General features: G+C 30.5%; 4 protein-coding genes across 7 annotated transcripts; 2 read left to right on the top strand and 2 right to left on the bottom strand.

Annotated features, from left to right (window-relative positions):
• Nucleotides 1–28: 28 nt before the first annotated feature.
• On the bottom strand, nt 29–2,428 carry LOC100646356. 2 transcript variants are annotated; one of them, XM_020865937.2, is made up of 6 exons: nt 2,321–2,428; nt 2,156–2,248; nt 1,756–2,089; nt 1,500–1,687; nt 436–1,427; nt 29–362 (listed from the first exon to the last, which is right to left on the bottom strand). In XM_020865937.2, exons 1-6 carry the CDS (start codon nt 2,371–2,373, stop codon nt 79–81), a joined length of 1,944 nt encoding a protein of 647 aa, XP_020721596.1. In that variant the 5' UTR covers nt 2,374–2,428; the 3' UTR covers nt 29–78. The 2 variants fall into 2 exon arrangements, with proteins under 2 accessions (XP_020721596.1, XP_012170024.1); XM_012314634.3 differs by having other exon boundaries at nt 1,756–2,097.
• Nucleotides 2,429–2,467: 39 nt separating this feature from the next.
• Nucleotides 2,468–3,966, top strand: LOC100646795 (haloacid dehalogenase-like hydrolase domain-containing protein 2). Of its 2 annotated transcripts, none has more exons than XM_003399520.3 (4): nt 2,468–2,609; nt 2,870–3,169; nt 3,259–3,469; nt 3,540–3,966. In XM_003399520.3, exons 1-4 carry the CDS (start codon nt 2,515–2,517, stop codon nt 3,705–3,707), a joined length of 774 nt encoding a protein of 257 aa, XP_003399568.1. In that variant the 5' UTR covers nt 2,468–2,514; the 3' UTR covers nt 3,708–3,966. The 2 variants fall into 2 exon arrangements, with proteins under 2 accessions (XP_003399568.1, XP_020721597.1); XM_020865938.2 differs by having other exon boundaries at nt 2,471–2,609; nt 2,990–3,169.
• Nucleotides 3,967–4,417: 451 nt separating this feature from the next.
• Nucleotides 4,418–10,793, bottom strand: LOC100646919 (WD repeat-containing protein 48). Its single transcript, XM_048411102.1, has 13 exons — nt 10,665–10,793; nt 9,996–10,536; nt 9,337–9,553; nt 9,021–9,233; nt 8,656–8,951; nt 8,378–8,566; nt 7,991–8,305; nt 7,806–7,908; nt 7,562–7,727; nt 7,279–7,470; nt 6,954–7,200; nt 6,749–6,873; nt 4,418–6,682 (listed from the first exon to the last, which is right to left on the bottom strand). The coding sequence occupies exons 2-12, from the start codon at nt 10,041–10,043 to the stop codon at nt 6,811–6,813; spliced, it is 2,049 nt and encodes a 682-aa protein (XP_048267059.1). The 5' UTR covers nt 10,044–10,536; nt 10,665–10,793; the 3' UTR covers nt 4,418–6,682; nt 6,749–6,810.
• A 275-nt stretch (nt 10,794–11,068) lies between these two features.
• LOC100647113 (splicing factor 1) lies at nt 11,069–17,928 on the top strand. 2 transcript variants are annotated; one of them, XM_048411103.1, is made up of 9 exons: nt 11,069–11,153; nt 12,275–12,427; nt 13,032–13,107; nt 14,943–15,095; nt 15,178–15,284; nt 15,370–15,536; nt 15,608–15,766; nt 15,844–16,121; nt 16,216–17,928. In XM_048411103.1, the coding sequence occupies exons 2-9, from the start codon at nt 12,373–12,375 to the stop codon at nt 16,769–16,771; spliced, it is 1,551 nt and encodes a 516-aa protein (XP_048267060.1). In that variant the 5' UTR covers nt 11,069–11,153; nt 12,275–12,372; the 3' UTR covers nt 16,772–17,928. The 2 variants fall into 2 exon arrangements, with proteins under 2 accessions (XP_048267060.1, XP_003399571.1); XM_003399523.4 differs by lacking the exon at nt 11,069–11,153 and adding an exon at nt 11,160–11,504.
• The last annotated feature ends 196 nt before the right edge of the window (nt 17,929–18,124 follow it).

The following is an 18,124-nucleotide window of genomic DNA, read 5'->3' on the forward strand; positions in this document are numbered from 1 at the left end:
AAGAACATTATTGAATTTTTTTCTCGCGAACATGCCAATATTGAATAAAATATTTGAAATATACAAGACTACAATGTACTATTTTCGTTTTTTAACAGTTTCCAGTGCTTTATTCATTATAATATCTGCATTTCTTCGTTCCTGTTTTCGTTTCAAACGTTTCTTTTGTCTCAAAACATTGTTCCAATTAATTTGACCTTGCATTTTTAAGTTTTCCCTATCTATATTCCCAGGAACAATTTCAGATTCTAAAACTGAAACATCATATTTCTGTACTACGATATTGGGTGGGTTTATAAATTCCAGTGTATCATTTTGCCATGGAAGCAAACCAATTGGACATTTTGCCCAATTATAGGTCGCTGAAAGAAATTTTGGAGTTATTTTGTTAACGTTTTGGAAAATGAAAGTAGATACGTAACTTCATATACTTACCAACTGCAAAGTTCCAATTATTTCGAATTTCTTGACCAGCTAAAAATCGAGGTATTTTATCTACCACCTTATTTTGTTCTTTATTTATGTCTAGTAAACATTCACTATTTTTAAAATCATTTAGAGTAAAAATTTGTTCGTATTCAGGAAAATTTGTATCATTCTTATCAAGTGGTACCATTGCATAAGCATTCATTAAATTCAACAGTAACTGTTTGCTTTCATTATCTATTTTTGGATGTATTAATTCTAAGATAGGTACAATGAATTTAAGCGAAAATTCATTTATGTTTAATATAAGCTTTGAAATAAATTTCATATCAGTTAAGCATGGCAGCACTGTATCTGACAAATTAAACCATAATACGCATTTCAAGTGTGGATAAATACGATCTGTCTCTTCTTTGACTTTAAGTTCAAAAACTTTTGGTGGTAAATTTTTTTGTATCTTTTCTAACTGATATTCTAAAACTCGAGATATGTCATGTGCGCTGTCTAATTTCAAAAAACTATATGATATAGAACTTATCCATAAAGAAGCTAACAATTTCCTTTCTTTATTTACTTCTTCATTTTTTATTAATTCGAGTAATTTTATAATTAACACTTCCATTAGATCTTTTTCATATAATAGAAATATTATATCTTTCCAAAACTTTAACATGTCTAATGGCAAAACATCTTTCTCCAATTTATTTTCAATACTTTCACTTTGAGTAAAAATTGATAACATATTTTTGCTTGGTAAAAATACTTCCGAACTGAGCAATGTATTACAAACTATATCCTTTTTATCCGGTATAGACTTTTTACTAAGATACCTAGATATTTCAGATAAAAGAACAATTCTTGCAGTTTCTAATGTGTACTTTTTATCATTTTTTATATCATCACTGGCAGCCTCTATGTAGTTATCTTTATTATTTTCTATATTTCCACTATTTTTTTGTAATAAAGAGATAGCATATGAACGCAGATCTTGTAATGTTTCCCTACCAATAAAATCAATTTATTGATATAAATTCTGTATTATTGTAATCAGAATGATTAAAGGTTATACATACTTCAATTGAGGATCTGGAACATTTGATACTAGATGATAGCCAACATGAATATACAAACTTACAGAAGTCCAGAGTTCAATTAAATCATCAAAATCCTGTACTTCTTCACTCTTCTGGACTTCTTTCATAGATTCTTCGGTAATCAAACACTCTTCCATTCTTTTAGCTTCAGCTGCCCAATATTCTTCCTTTAAATATATCATGTAAAAAACATCTTTTTCCTTTAATATTATAGTTGATATAGAAATATACATACATGTAACCATGCTAGTAATATATTTACAGCTATTCTCAATACACCAATGGATGGAATTTCATAACCATGAGCAGTATCATGTCTTAGATTCACTATCCACTCTGGAATATTAAGCTGCTTTGCTATTTGAAATAAGGATGTTTGCTTTGTGTGTCCTATGTTAGATATATGATTTAAAATTCTCATTATTGTAGTTGAATACATCAGACATAAGTCATTTTCATAGGTAATTGGCAACTCGCCATTGTTAATTTTAGGGGTCCATTCACGGTCTCTAACACATACTTGCATAATTGAAAGAGTACAGTCAATGCCTATTGGCAATTTTGGTATTCTAAAACACTATTAATTAATACCACTTATATCATAATATTTTATTAAACGTTTGATATTTGATTACCTTGCTTGCCATGCAAGTAGCATTTCATAACCTTTGGTCTGTTCATTGATATCATTGGAATATATCTGCTTGTGCACTTGGTGCCATTCTGCGCTGTAGAATGTAAATGTAATCTTTAATCGAATATCTTAGGACATAAAACTCTTCAGTAATTCTGATACTTACAGAGAAAACCATGGTACTTGTTTTACATCTTCTTGTCTCATGGAGAGCGCCATAGTTGACCACGTGTGATGCCAAACTTTAAGTCGTTATCATAAAGACGAATGAACGTGCTTTAACATGTATATATATGTTTGTATGTATTATACTTGTAGCTGTGAGTAAACGTCGGATAAATTATTGAAATTTTATAAAATATGGCGAAACAAATAAAAATGGTACTAATAGATCTTAGTGGAACACTGCATATTGATAATTCAGCGATTCCAGGTGCCGTGGAAGCTCTAAACAGGTGGCTTTTTATTGATTTTATGACAATTATTTATGGTCATTAGTAAACATTATGGCGTACCTTACGTCTTATGTTGCATCGATTTTACCTACTGTCGTCTTTTATAATAAATTGAATACATTGACTTTACTATTAATACCTAATAATATTTTAACAAATAAAGTACAATTTAATGAAAATTATACCTTGTAATTTTCGGTCTTTTATTTCATAATTTTTTTTAGAATGTTAAATAAATTATTTTACTGCTTTCAATATAGACTTCGAAACGCTGGTATACCGCTTAAATTCGTTACAAATACAACGAAAGAATCCGGCAATTTTTTATATGGTCGATTGACAAAACTCGGTTTTGATATTAAGAAGGAAGAAATTTTCAGTTCTTTAGCTGCAGCAAGGAAATTGATTATTTCGCGGAAATTAAATCCAATGTTATTTATTGATTCTGCTGCTAATGAAGATTTCGATGATTTAATAAGAAATGACGATAAAAAAGATGCTGTAGTAATAGGATTGGCTCCAGATAAGTTCAATTATGAAAAATTGACCAAAGCATTCAGGTATACCTTGACTATTTTACACGATGAAAATTCATGTACAAAACTTTTACTTTTGTTTGTTATTGGGAACAAATTGTTCATAATTTCAGATTACTATTAGATGGCGCATCGCTCATAGCCATTCATAAAGGGCGGTATTATAAAAGGCCAGATGGTTTAGCTCTGGGACCAGGCGCATTTATTGCTGGTTTAGAATATTCCGCTGATATCAAGGCAGAAATTGTCGGAAAACCAGCTGCAGAATTCTTCAAAGCTGCTTTGGGAGATATACCTCCAGAAGAAGCAATTATGATTGGCGATGTAAAACTATTTCACATAATGTTTAATTACTGCTTCAATTTTCAATTTTTTATTTTTTAATTCTTTTCAGGACGTTAAAGATGACGTAGCTGGTGCACAAGCTATCGGTATCAGAGGACTTTTGGTACAAACTGGAAAGTATCGAGATGGAGATGAAAATACAATTACACCACCGCCTACAAAAGTATGCAGCTCTTTTGTCCAAGCTGTAGAATTTATTCTTAAAAAAGAAATTTAAGTAGTATGATTTTGCGACAATAAAAGAATATTATATATATGTATATTTATATGTTCTTCTGTATTAAATTAGATATTTTATTTCAATATTAATAATTCCGTAATGGGATGTGTACATAATCTAGATTAGATTCACAATATAGTTTCAAAATATAAAGAGACTATAATTATAAAGAAATCGACATAGTACTTTCTGTGATGTGAAATATTACATTACCAAATTTTCTTTGTTCTAACAGTAATAAAAAGTATTACAGAGATTTCTTTCGACGTATCCATCGATTAACAGTTGAGGATAGATAACTTTATAAATATTGAACGAATATCGCCTCATCGCCCAGTAGAATGTAGAAAATTGTAGAAAATTTCATCTGCTATCGTATATTAATGAATTCTGTTTATAAATTAGGATGAATCAACATTTCTTTCAAATTTGATCATAGAATTTTCTAGATGCGAGACGATATTTCTTAGGTTCTTATATCGTTCTAAAAACAAGAGAAATAATCGTTGTAATTATGAGTTTTTACGAATATACATAATCTTAGATAATAAATATTAGAACTATCGTACTTAATAAGATATTGTTAAAAGCAGTTGTACAGAAAAAATCTTAGTCATTTTTAAAAGAAATGGGTGCACTGCAAGAGGTTTTGTTTAGTATAAAATTTGGCACCATTTCATAATCCTTTTCCTTTTTTCTACTTGCTCTCTTTTCTTAAATATGAGAATTAATTAACATCTTATTTTGAGAACATCCTTTTGTCCCTTACTAAGAAGATAGGGAGTATAATTAGTTTTGATTTGAAGATGTCACGTTTCAAAAGTGTAATTACAAGCGCACTTTTAATACATTAGTACTTCCATTAATGAACAATGTTATTTCTTTAGTGAGGAAGGCTCAGTTATAACTTTTACGAATACTGTATGAAATGCACGTCTTGTGTCTAAAACTAATTTAATATTACCTACAAATGAAACTGCTAAACAATATAGTAAATCTCTACGAAATTGCAATTAAGCAATTAACATAAAAATTTAATTATAAAACGAAAAGAAAAAAGTATATAAGAGCTGTTTTTGTAATAAAGTAAAATAATAAATTATCAGAAAATTTCATTCAATTGTTAATGCTTAAAACACAATAAATGATCAACAATTGCATCTTGCACCTAGTATTATATAAATAAACTTACGAGCAAAATGCTTACAAATATACAACTAAATACTAAATTTTAACAGAATATTTTCTATTATTATGCACCGCAACAGTATTAACTTACAATCCACATTATTTTCAAAAGAGTAATAGATCGCTTCATCATTTAAATGCCCTCTACAACTTATAATCTAGGATCAGGCACGTGTTGATTTCCTGTTGCAATAATGAGGGTCATTTTACGAAAATACATTCAATAATTAAATGCGACATGATTGATACTAGGTCTTTGCAAAATATACATATAATGCCAATATACAAACATAAAAATGAATCAAACTTAACTGCAAATATACAATATTTTTGGTAGCCATCATGTTAATCAATGTCCTTAGCTCAAGAAACATTTATCACAGAGCTCTAAAAATCCCTAATAAGAAGAATATAACTAAGTAATAGTAATTAACTTTTTTACATTTTTAAATATGTGTAACAAAAGCTTAGCAAATAAATACTTATACAATACATAGCATATTAAAATGTAACAACGAAATAATCTCTAGATTTATTAAAAAATTGCTTCTATGTCATTTTGATAACACAAGAATTACAACATTTAGGGCCATATTAATAAAGAACAGTGTTTTCTTTCTTTCTTTTTCTTTCTGTCACTCTCTCCCTCCTTATGTCACTCAATTTCTTTTTCTTTTTTAAAGTCAAGCATTTATCCCAATTTCATAAAATTGGTGCAAAGGCTTCGATTTTGATACATTTGCTTCGATTTTATGTATACAGCCCATCACCATGATTAAGGGACGTTACTTACAATCGTATTTGTATGTACAATTTATAGGATTCTAGTAGAGTAAATATTCTAACGTATGATTAACTTTTTATCTATTGTAGTTGTCTTTTTGTTTTTTATCTATTGTAGTTGTCTCCTAAGATCAAATTCTGCCAATATAGTCATATTTGTTTAATCGAAAACTGTAATGTATTCATACTTTTCTTCTCTCGTATAATACGTAATAAAAGTTTAATTACTAGAAGTTCCATTAGAGACAGAATTTGACCTTATTATACTGAAGACATACACTGTTATTTCCTATGTTATTAATAGGAAATATTGAACTGTTAATTTGGCTGCTGAATTTTAATTTGATTAATAGTAAATTGACATTTTTCTCTTCCTTTTATAGTTTGCTTTTTTTTTACAATAACAAGGCAGGTGTGTGGAGTATTGCTGATACATGTCTTTAATTTGTTTGAGTATATGTTTTGTTTAAATAAAATAATGCTACTTACAAATCAACAAAAAGGAAAAAAAATTAATTATATAGTATAAATAAAGGAATAATTGAGAAGCACATGAAAATATAATATTTAAAGACAGTTTAATTTCCTGGGCCATCCATGGTTTATCCCTTATTTTTTGTACTTAACGTTATATGTTGATATTTTTGAAGTGGGAAGACTATAAATGGCTGACAGTAAACATTTAATACTTTGCATTAAATGAAATGCATTAAAAACAAAAAACATGTTTTTAATAGCAGACTAACTGAAATTATTGTTGTATTATTGAATTTGGCCTCAGGATGTAAATATACAAATATGAGCAATTTATACTGATACTTCCACACATTATTGCCTTTCAACTCATTTAATTTTAAATACTCTATATATAACCTGACTTTTACTCATCTTCACTTGCAGCATCTAACGAAACATCCATCAAAATTCGATTGAACATTTCAGAAAGTGAAGGTAGTGTGAAATGCCACACTCTGCAACTAGACCACATGTCTTCCGTTATTCTGTAATATATTCGTTTCATATAATCATTTTTAGTAAATAAAGAATAAGTAAAAACATTTACTTACTTTATGACAGTAAAAAACCATGGACACTTTAGAGATCTCTGTTCTGACGAATTTAGCTCTAACTATTTTACTGGCCGATAATGAATTATTAAGTCTGCTGAACTTTTCCAAATAAAATGTCTGACCTAAAGCATGATAAAATAAAGATAATGTAAAAATACCATTGTATTAGACGAATATAGTTAGGTACAGTATAAAAACATACAGTTCTTAAATCCATAGAAGGATCTAAAACTTGATCGTTACATAACAATTCTACTTTTTCCTCGATCAGTGAAGAACTATCAGCGTTCGAATCTGTATTTGTCCTGTCTCCAGGTGGAGATCCTCCAGAAACTGTATTTCCAATACCTGATACCGATCCCGAGTCACTACCGGCACCAAGTACTCTATCGCAAACATGTTCTGCTATCTTACGAATTTGTATAAAATCGTTTGCAATTAAGCGATCCCTTAAAAAATATATATTAACCCGATATTACAAAAATTTTATTTTGTAATATTTAAAAAATTATTCATTTTATACATACCTTTTTAAACTTTTTACACCAGATGTTGCATGTGGAAGAAGATAAAATGATATTTTAATGAACTGTGGGAGATTTTTATCCACAACAATATTAACTACCCATGCTGGAACAGTTTCATTCAATAGCACTCCTTCCATTTCTCCTGCAGCATCTCTAACTAATAATCTATACAAAGGTCTGCCTCCTACTTCACTAAAACATAATTGTATTTTTATTGTTATAATCAAAAATAGTTAAGCAAATACTTTTTCATTTAAGGGAAATACTTAGAACTTTTTTATACCTGAATATAACAGGCGTATGGGTTGGTACTGAGAAATATAAATTTCCTCCTCTAGTATGTATAGAGCTGTTACCATCATTACTATTGCCTTCATTTTCATCATCAACATGTAATGGCCTCCACCAATGTTCCAATAAAGCTTGTAGCAAAAGATTTCCATAATTCACTGAAGGAAATGAAAGAAGAAGCAATATAGTATTGTAAGAACAGTAAACAATGATATATGTATAAAAGTAAATATTACCTTTTTGATCTACCGCATCATTTTCTGCAAGACCAGTTTCTTTTGCAGAAACCCATGCAGAAAAACAGTCATTTTCATCTTGACCTAAATGGATGGTCAACATCTATAAAAATATATCAAAAGTTATTTTTAATCTCATATGTATTAAAATTACAATTGCGTTAACGAATCATAGAATTACATACCCCAGTTTTCAGATCTACACTAAACCAGTTTGGAACATACACCATTTTATTTCTTTTTTTTATCTCCTGTTCAAAATCTACTTTTCCTAAATCTTCAACTTTACGCGCCTTTAATACATCGTATAAAGCTACATTTTCTTCCGTATCTTTCGTTAAAACGTGTCTTCGATCATTTAAGACGTGACAATGCCGTATTGCCGAGCCACCCAATATTTTTTGTGCAGGCTCTGTATTTCTTACATTCTGTGTTACCCCACTAGCGGAGTCACAATAATCTTCAATTCCTAATTCTTGCCAATCCTTTTGACTTATAGACTACAACAATTTTCAAAATGTTATTTATTTTATTAACGAGTTTTTTTTGTGCATAATAAAATATAACAATACCCAATTATTTATAGTAGATTCACTAGTTGCTACCCAAATGCTGGATTGATCAGGTGTCATAACCATTTTTAGCACAGGTGCTTTTTCTTCACAAATAACTGTATACCTTTCAGGATAACATGATAATTCAGTCATTACAACTCTTTTGTCTCTACCTCCTGATATTACATGACTAAAGGTATCTGTTGCCTAAAGATGATTTTTCTAATTTAATATAGTTATTTGCATTATTTATTACTTTAATAAGGTGTTGAGATAGGGGAAAAAATTGTAATTACCAATAATGCCCAAACACCTTCTTTATGTACTCTAAAGGTTTGTATACATCTTTGTTGCCCTAGTGACCAAAGTTTAATTGTTCCATCAGAACTGGCTGACAAACACTGAGTACCATCTCTATTTAATACTAAGGCTTTAATATTATCCATATGACCGCGAAGTTTCATTAACTTAGTACAATTTCTTGGATCCCATACTCTTAAAACTTTTTCTGTACTACCGCTCACTATAATTGTTCCAATCTGATTCATGGCAAGACTATATATGGAGTCTTTATTTCCACTAAGAGATGATGCTGCAAATTATCCATGTGTTATTTAAATAATTATAAATTGTTTATTCATATTATAGACTGAATTGTTACTTGTTACTGTATTGTTGCTTGCTGTGAGAGCAGTTAACGTATTCACATCCCATAGAAAGATTAATTTATCTAAACCAGCACTAGCAACTTGTTCTTTATCTTTTGCATATGCTAGAGCCTTTACATAATCTTTATGTGTCCTTAACGTAGACATGCAGAAACCTTTGTGTGCGTTCCATACCTTTACTGTTGTGTCAGAACTGGCTGATATCACTGTAAAGCAATATTTTCTTTTCTCATTACATAAAAACATAATATATTGTGTCTTTAAATACATGTTAAACATTAACTTAGAAATTTAACAAAAGATACATACAATTTTTGCCACCGCAGCACAATACTATATCATTGACCCAGTCCGTGTGATGCTCCATTGACTGAATATATGGATCTTTCATATTTTTGCAATTCCATATCCTTATAATACTATCTCTACCTGCAGAGTAAAGCCTATGCAAAGCTGGATCATATTGTAATGAATTGACTCCAGCTCTATGTTTCTTTTCCATTTCATCTCTTATAACCATGGATACCTTCATTAAATACGCAAAATAACAAAATAATTACCATTCGTATAATAATCATTCTAAATAAATCTTTTTGTGAGTTTCATTAATTATTCGATAAGATCGAAAGTATACAAACATAAAAATTCATTTACGATATTATTCATGACACACCACACGTTAGTAATTACGTGATTTATAGTCATCAAAGATTTTATAAGAATCTTACGAAATTAATCAATAATTGCATATAGCATCAAGCAATACATATCAAAAATATCATAGATCAATTGCGATTCTATTATTTCATACATCGTCATGTGGATTTTATAACGGGCGAAATAGCAACGTCAATTAGTACACAACAATTCTGTTTTTGCGAAAACATTTCATTTAATTCAAAAGAAATTATGCTTCGAAAAGCAATGACGTATATTTCAACAGGGGAAAAAACATCACAGACAAGTACCTGTACTTTCTTTCGAGCACTTTGCCCGCCTGTCTTATGAGCTGCCATTATACCGCAAACTGTTCTGTAACTTTGCACTTAGAGGTAATAGAGGAAAACATTCAAAATGTACTAGAATTATGCTGTTGCACTTTTGCGTTCCGATGTGTTGAAACCACGCAGTAGTTTCATCGTTGATTACATCGGAAGCCTTACATGACCAGAAGATACATCGATGCTTGTACAAAACGATACAGTGCACATCACGCCGAAGTTCAAACAGCTGTCAGTCGACCAGGTATAAACAGTGTTCATGACGATTAGATGTAGAAACTGACAATGTTCCAACATCGGTATCAGTACATTCCAACGTTATACACATTACGTTACATCACGTTTCAGAGCGTCTGATAACGTTTTGTCTCCATTGTTGTGATTGAATAAAGCCGGATATATCGTTAGATATGTTTCATATTTTAGCAAAATATTCAACTGATTCAAGTTGTACGAAACTTGTCGAATGAAACAGATCATAATACGGGTTTCTACATACAATGAGCCGCTATAACATAAGTTAAAATTAAATTTAGATTTGGAAAATTAGTATTTCCACAATGATATATCGGTACTTTTATGACCAATAGTCGTACACGATGCAACTGTGAATATAGATCATCTTTATTTACCAACCAATGAAAAATAATAAATGCGTTGCGTTCAGTTGCATCCACGAATATATAGTTTTCAGAAAATGTCCCAATTGGTAACTTATTAACTGTATGCCAATCAAAAAATTTCAATTAACCGTTGAAAACTGACTTCAGATACAATAAACTGTAGTTCCTTATAACCATTCTACGATATATTGAGTAAGAAATATACACGCTCACACACGTTACTTCGTGTTTCGATAAGTTTAAGAACGCATAGAATTCTTACAAAACATTGTCTTTAAATCTCCTTGTTCAATTAAAGGAATAAATAAATATATGTATTTTTATTTTAAAAAATTTATGTAACAATTTGAGATGTTTTTCTGTCTCTTTTTACATTTTATTTTATATGAAATTCAAAGATGTTCTGAAACTCATCAAAGCGCCAACTAGCGACAACATTCTTTATTAATTCTATCCGGAAAGACAGCATCCGTCTCCGGTACTCCGTACGCCTATGAAAGAGGTAAAGGTTTTCGTCAGTCAGTTGAACGCCGCCATTTTCTTGGTGTGTAAACGTTCCGTTGATTTTAGCTAAACAGTTGTACACCGTACGCTACACACCGTAAGACGTATAACGATTCTGACGTTTTACGCGTGCTCGGTTAGATTTACACCATGAATCAATCACGAAATTTCACATCGTTATTGAATCCAAGTTATTTGCAAAACGCCCAACAAAATGCTGCGACTGCAAACGCGGCTGCTGCTGCGGCTGCAGCAGCTGCCGCGGTGAGTGCCGCAATTGCTAATGGAACGCAGTTGAACTCCAATTCCAATTCCACGACAAATAACACGAGAAAACGTGAAGCGGAAAGTACGTCTGAAATTATCCTTGTTACACCAAGCTCGATTTTCTTCTAATATCGTATTGCGCGACCTGATTTCTTATATGATTATTATCATATTATAATTATAATAATATTTATTTATATAATTATAATTATTATACTATATTATAAATATGGTATAATTATTATTTGCTTATAAGGTAGGATTTCTTATAAGTAGGCTGTGGATTTTTTGCATTCATAGCAAATTTAAAATTGTAATAGTGCACAAATCGCACATAATATGCAAAAGTATACAAAATATCCAAAGTAGTTACTACAATGTTCAGTGGATGAAATAAATTTGCACTTAGATTCTACTCTGTCTAATTATGTTTACAAAAATGCAAATCTGAATATAAATTTTCAATCTACTTGTACGAAAGTATGCAACTGAGAATCATTTACAAACATGCTCTTCCCTTGCGTTGGTACACAATATAAGAAATAAATGGGTGCAAACATTGCACATAGCTGAAATTAGTGAATGCTAAAATAGGTATCTAGAGAAAATCATCAGCCATATGATTTTGCATAGTTGTATATATAGCCAAATAGCTTTCAATCCTTTGTTTTTTTATGTAATATAACTATAGAAGTTGCATAACATATGGTTCTTTTGACTTTTTTGCATATTTATCTAAATATTTGTTCCGAGAAAAATTAAAACCTACTTATAATTGATAATTCAAAAGAATGGAGCATATAAAGTTTTTGAATAAATTAGACACATTAGGTGATGATAAATACCTTCTAGGCGATGGTAAACAGGAAAAAGAGACGAAAGAGGAACGTAGGAAGAGGAGGAAAACTAGATGGAGCGGTAGTGAACATGACAAAACTTTTATACCAGGCATGCCTACGGTTCTACCAACAAACCTGACTCCTGAACAGGAGAAGGCTTACCTCTGTAAGTTTATTTTCTGTAATTCCTTCAGTTATCATTTCTATTTAATTATGTATTATACACACACATATATGTATACATATATGGACAGGATATGATTTAAGAATCATGCTTCTGCGTATAAATTTCTAAAATTTAATTTTGTAGTACTATAAAAGATGTAAGTATGTATGTATTGTTAAAAAGTTTATAGTTACCAGAGGTAATTGCCATTTCAAGTACTTTCAACAAGCGAGTTTGGCAATAGGAATTGCCAATTTTGCTGAATGATGAATATTGAGTTATCAAACTTCTTAGATTGCCTAAAACTACATTGAAGTACCTGCTAATTTTTTTTCTTACATGTTTCTATAAAGGACCTCTTTTTTTTAAATCTCATTTATATATAATAAATCATACAAAAAACTATGATATATTTTTCTAATTGATTAAGAAAAAAGTAACAATTTACTAAAGAGAAAATTTTAAAAAAGTTACAAAATACTAGACTTAGGTGAATATTCTACACTTTTGAGACATGCTTACATTATAGAATGTATATGGTTATGGCAAATTGGCAATATCTAACTGTTGGGGTTTCCGCCCCCTCTAACCCGTTGGTTTACAGTTCAGCTGCAGATTGAGGAAATCAGCAGGAAGCTACGCACTGGAGACCTTGGAATTCCACTTAACCCAGAGGAAAGGTTTGAACGAAACTTACATACCAAAAATGACCATAACATATCTACAATACCTATCTACTGACCATTCAGCAGCCCATAAATACAGGGGCCTTATGATATGGCTCCAGTACAGTTAGTGTGGGATACTGATGTCTGTTTGAAAAGATTGGGCTTGATTAAAGCCACCACGCAGCACAGAAGATGAATTTTGATAATATTGGTTTGCCCTAAACAATTTCTTTTACTAATTCATTTTTTTATTAAACACTGCTACAAAAGTCTTAGTTAATAAATATAAATTTGGGGCAATAACTAAAGTGGTAGTATATTAGTATGAATACTTAAATATAAACGTATTTTTCCAGAACATATTTCTTCTGTTTTAAAAATAACTTTTTCTATATATACATACATATATACATTGCTTATATATAAATAATACATGTTTATAATATTTAATACAATTAAATGCAAAAAACGGATAACGATCATAGTAGCAGTGTTTAACACACAGTGGGTATTCTAGTCCATATATCTTTTTAAATAGTTATACTTTTGCACATGTAGGGATATTCAGAGGTGTTCCTATGCAGACTGCTTTATTCAAGTTAATAGGCTGTATTTCATTATTGTACGCACAATTGCGATTTATTCGATATCGATCGTCTTAATAGAATAATAAAAATTTTGCGCATAGGGCACCTTGATAGAGATTTCTATTAGGCTGTCGTGATCTGCACGGCATTTTATATCTGTTTAATATCATAATGCCACAGGAATATTTATCGTTAATTAACTAAAATAGATTTTTATCCTTAATTACAACTTAATGAGAGATTTCAGGCAAATAATGAAATTCGTAAAATTATAATTGCTAATATAATTGCTAACATAATACTGTAAAGATCAATATTACGTTACTTTCAGGTACAACTTAAATAAATACACGTTAATTTTTCTAATAAATTAATTTACTCCAATAGGTTTAACTTTTCTGATTTTAGCTGGAACCATTATTTTATATCATTGTGTTTCATTAGTATTATACAATATAGTAAGATATACAAACTATTAACTAACCCAAAGAAATTATTTCCTAATAATCACAGGATCTATCTTAGCAGCTGTCATCATACCGATTTCTGCTGTGCACAAACGCGCAGTCTTCCAGTGGTTACCTATTGAATAGACTAATAGCAATGTTATATTTAACAGTACTTAATTTTTTACCCTTTATTTTAACATCTTGACACTGTTGGAAAACTCTGAAAATTAGTCTTTTCTAAGTCTATAGAATATTTTATAATCAATTCACAATTTCATTAATAGAAATCTTTGTATCTATTTTATACCTTTATCGAATTTGGTTAAAAATTAGCAGATATATCTCTTAGATATAAATAGCAATTGTTAACTCTATTAGAATTTTCTTTAATACATTACCACATCTTTATGTTTTAATTATTTTAATTAATTTAATTATTTTAAAATGTTACATATATAATACATGTAGGAATATAAATTTAAATTTAAATTTAAATTTAATGTACTCAACAAATTTGTTTTGCAACATATATTCTATTAATATCTCCTACAAATTTTCCAACATAGTCAGAATCTACTTTATTTGTTAAAAAGGAAAGGAAAGAATATATGTTAAGAAAAATTTATGACCAAAGCCTAATAACTTTGAAGATCAATTAAAGTGTTATCTCAGTTTCCAACTTTCTGCTAATAATCAGCAGTTTTTCTCTCACTTAATCACACAATCATAGTAGGATCAGGTTGCTTGTATGCTAGTACCATCTTAATTCAAACTTTGTTTCTTGACAAAATTTTATTTTTTTATTTTGCAGATCTCCTTCTCCAGAACCCATATATAGTAGTGATGGTAAACGGTTGAATACAAGAGAATATCGTACTAGACGTAAATTGGAGGAGGAACGTCACAATCTTATTCAGAAGATTCTCAAAATTAATCCAGAATTTAAACCACCACCAGATTATAAGTAATTACTAATAGTTTTTTTATTTATATTTAAAATGTTGGCATTTTATTTACGTACCACGTTTAAAATTAAATATTTTTAGACCACCAATAATACGAGTGCATGATAAAGTAATGATTCCTCAAGAGGAACATCCAGATATTAATTTTGTTGGCCTTTTGATTGGACCACGTGGAAATACATTGAAATGTAAGTTAAAATAATTTAAGATATTCATAAGATACATAAAGTTTATACAGATTGTGTGTTAATGCTTCCTTTTTAAATACCATAGCAATGGAGAAGGAAACTGGAGCAAAGATAATAATTCGTGGTAAAGGTTCTGTAAAAGAAGGAAAAGTTGGAAGGAAAGATGGGCAGCCTTTACCTGGTGAAGATGAACCATTGCATGCATACATTACTGCTAATAATTTAGATGCCGTAAAGAAGGCTGTTGAAAGAGTATGGAGCGTCTTTACAAATTAACATGTTTATAGCGTATATGCATATTATTAAAATATGTTTTTCAATAGATTCACGAAATTATACGTCAAGGTGTGGAAGTACCTGAGGGGCAAAATGATTTACGACGTAATCAACTTAGAGAATTGGCTTTATTGAATGGAACATTGCGTGAAAATGATGGACCACGTTGTACTAATTGTGGTGCATCTGATCATAAATCATGGCTGGTTAGTATACTGATATTTAAATGTTAATGATATCTTAATGTTTGTAAGGAGATTAATACTTATTTCAATTATTACAGTGTCCAGATAAACCCAACGTAACAAATAATATAGTATGTTCGAGTTGTGGCGGAGCAGGTCATATTGCACGTGATTGTAGATCTAAGAGACCCGGTCAGGGTGGACCAGCTGCTGCGGGTATGGGTGGAATGGGACCGGGTGGAGATAAAGCTAAAATAGACGAGGAATATATGTCTCTTATGGCAGAATTGGGTGAAGGTCCACCACCTGATCGATCTAAAACCGGACAGCCTCGTCAACCAAATCCAAATCCCAATTATCCTGGTCTTTTTGATAGGTAAGTTCCATTCTTCTTTTGCCTCTTATAGGTAAATGCAAATTTTTATAGAAAATATATATACATATAATAATTATCTTGCAATTCTTTTTAGACAACAAGCACCTCGTGCTTTAATGGCTGCACCAGCACATCCACCGCCACAAATGATGCAAGGTGGTCCAATGATGCCTCCACCAGGAATGGCTCCGCCACCTTGGAGTCAAGGAGAAGTGAATAACATGAATGGTATGAACATGCAATGGCAACCTCCTGTTAGTATGCCTCCGCCACCTGGTGTGATGCAACCACCTCCACCACCGCCTGGTTCTACATCTCAACCAAATATCCCACCATTGATGCCTTGGATGGCCGGAAACAATCAACCACCGCCACCAGGGCAAATGCCACCGACACAAATTCCACCACCTGGAATGGGTATACCACCATGGCAGCAAGGACAACAGGGGCCGATGCGCCCACCTCCACCTGGAACGGCTCCCCCTCCAGGTTTTCCAGGATGGCAACCACAACAGATGGGTGGATGGCCACCAGCAGCTCCAGTTCCTCCTCCACCTCAACAACAAACACCAGCTCCCCCTGGCATTGATCTCAATACTTTACCTACGTTATTGGCACAACCACCTCCGCCACCTCCACCAACTAGTTAGTGTAAAGAAGCATCAAATTGTTTCATCAAATCTTTATTCGTACAATAGAGGGATATTATCAGTCGTGTCAATAAATAGATTATAATATTGGACTGAAGGCAGTCAATAATTATTAATTAGCTGGAATAATTCGCGACTTTAATTAGTCTATTCGTCATACATGGCTATGTTCTTTTTTAAAAGAAAAAAGCTGGAAAAGTATATAGTTAGATAAATATTTTCAAATTCTCCTCAATGGCTATACAATGTTTATAAGAAATTATCTTAGGTTTGCGACATACTTTTGAAATTTTGAGAACATATCGTACTTTATGAATAAAAACTGTTTAAGTTTTGGTTACCATTACTTTCGAACTTATTATATGTACCTAAAGCTTTCTTACAAGTGTAAATGTAAGTGATATGCCAAACACATTTTTATAATGTTACTTCAAGCACTTCACAATTTTTACTTATATATTTCTGTAAACATAACATCATATATTACAAACAGAAATATAACTTGTTTGTAGGTAGTATGCATAATACATATATATTGTGCACACTGTAGTAATGCATTTGTTGCCCTGTACAAGTGTTATAATCAACTTTTGCTTCATTATATTACCTAATGTTGAGATAAATATTATGCAATAAATGTTGAAAAATTAAAAATGTTTTCTATGAGATTGCGCATGTAAGTTCCTTCGTGTTACTAACACATTGCGACTTTTACGATCTTATACTACTTTATACTACTTCTTTATACTATTTCATTAATTCCAGTTAATGGAGTCTGTTATGGAATATTAGGTTATATAATGAAGCACCAGAACTGTTGCTTGTATGAGTAATGATTTGTCAATTCTAAATGTGTTATATATATGTTAATTATAATTTCTGTAAAAAATGTCTTTATTTGACCTTATCAAAAACATATACTTACGATTTATCGGACATCGAAACGTAATATTGTAAACGTCCAAGCGCAATAATTTCGTATCACTGATTTACTAGTAAGAAATAAATTTGTTTTAAATTATATGAAAATTCTGCTTTATATATAAAAAAAAACATTAGTATTGTGTGTTATGTTTAGGATATAAAGTGATAGTTTGTGAAATTTCATGATAGCTTAATGTGTATACACAATAAAAATACATTATGTATTAAAAATATATGTATATTATATATTTTCTAAACCTATTTTTGAAGTGTACATTTTTGTTTAAAAAAATTTTAAAACAATTATAAGGAAAATATTTTATTTTCTTTAACATTACGATGTTGAATATTTTATAATACTTTTAAATTAAAAATGATGCTGGAATTTAAACAGTAACATTATATATTCAAAATTTTAATATATAAATA

This window comes from Bombus terrestris, chromosome 12 (assembly GCF_910591885.1).
Source record: "Bombus terrestris chromosome 12, iyBomTerr1.2, whole genome shotgun sequence".
NCBI classification, from domain to species: domain Eukaryota; kingdom Metazoa; phylum Arthropoda; class Insecta; order Hymenoptera; family Apidae; genus Bombus; species Bombus terrestris.

Excerpts from the sequence above, each read along its gene's own strand:
- LOC100646356 (XM_020865937.2), bottom strand. The coding sequence starts at position 2,373 with ATGGCGCTCTCCATGAGACAAGAAGATGTAAAACAAGTACCATGGTTT. Across the intron at positions 2,090-2,155 it reads CTACTTGCATGGCAAGCAAG|AATACCAAAATTGCCAATAG; the intron begins GTAATCAAATAT and ends ATAGTGTTTTAG. Across the intron at positions 1,688-1,755 it reads TATTACTAGCATGGTTACAT|GAAGAATATTGGGCAGCTGA; the intron begins GTATGTATATTT and ends ATATATTTAAAG.
- LOC100646795 (XM_003399520.3), top strand. The coding sequence starts at position 2,515 with ATGGCGAAACAAATAAAAATGGTACTAATAGATCTTAGTGGAACACTG. Across the intron at positions 3,170-3,258 it reads AAATTGACCAAAGCATTCAG|ATTACTATTAGATGGCGCAT; the intron begins GTATACCTTGAC and ends TCATAATTTCAG. Across the intron at positions 3,470-3,539 it reads AAGCAATTATGATTGGCGAT|GACGTTAAAGATGACGTAGC; the intron begins GTAAAACTATTT and ends AATTCTTTTCAG.
- LOC100646919 (XM_048411102.1), bottom strand. The coding sequence starts at position 10,043 with ATGGCAGCTCATAAGACAGGCGGGCAAAGTGCTCGAAAGAAAGTACAG. Across the intron at positions 7,909-7,990 it reads GTGTAGATCTGAAAACTGGG|ATGTTGACCATCCATTTAGG; the intron begins GTATGTAATTCT and ends ATATTTTTATAG. Across the intron at positions 7,201-7,278 it reads GGTGTAAAAAGTTTAAAAAG|GGATCGCTTAATTGCAAACG; the intron begins GTATGTATAAAA and ends ATATTTTTTAAG.
- LOC100647113 (XM_003399523.4), top strand. The coding sequence starts at position 11,306 with ATGAATCAATCACGAAATTTCACATCGTTATTGAATCCAAGTTATTTG. Across the intron at positions 15,537-15,607 it reads TAAAGAAGGCTGTTGAAAGA|ATTCACGAAATTATACGTCA; the intron begins GTATGGAGCGTC and ends GTTTTTCAATAG. Across the intron at positions 16,122-16,215 it reads TATCCTGGTCTTTTTGATAG|ACAACAAGCACCTCGTGCTT; the intron begins GTAAGTTCCATT and ends AATTCTTTTTAG.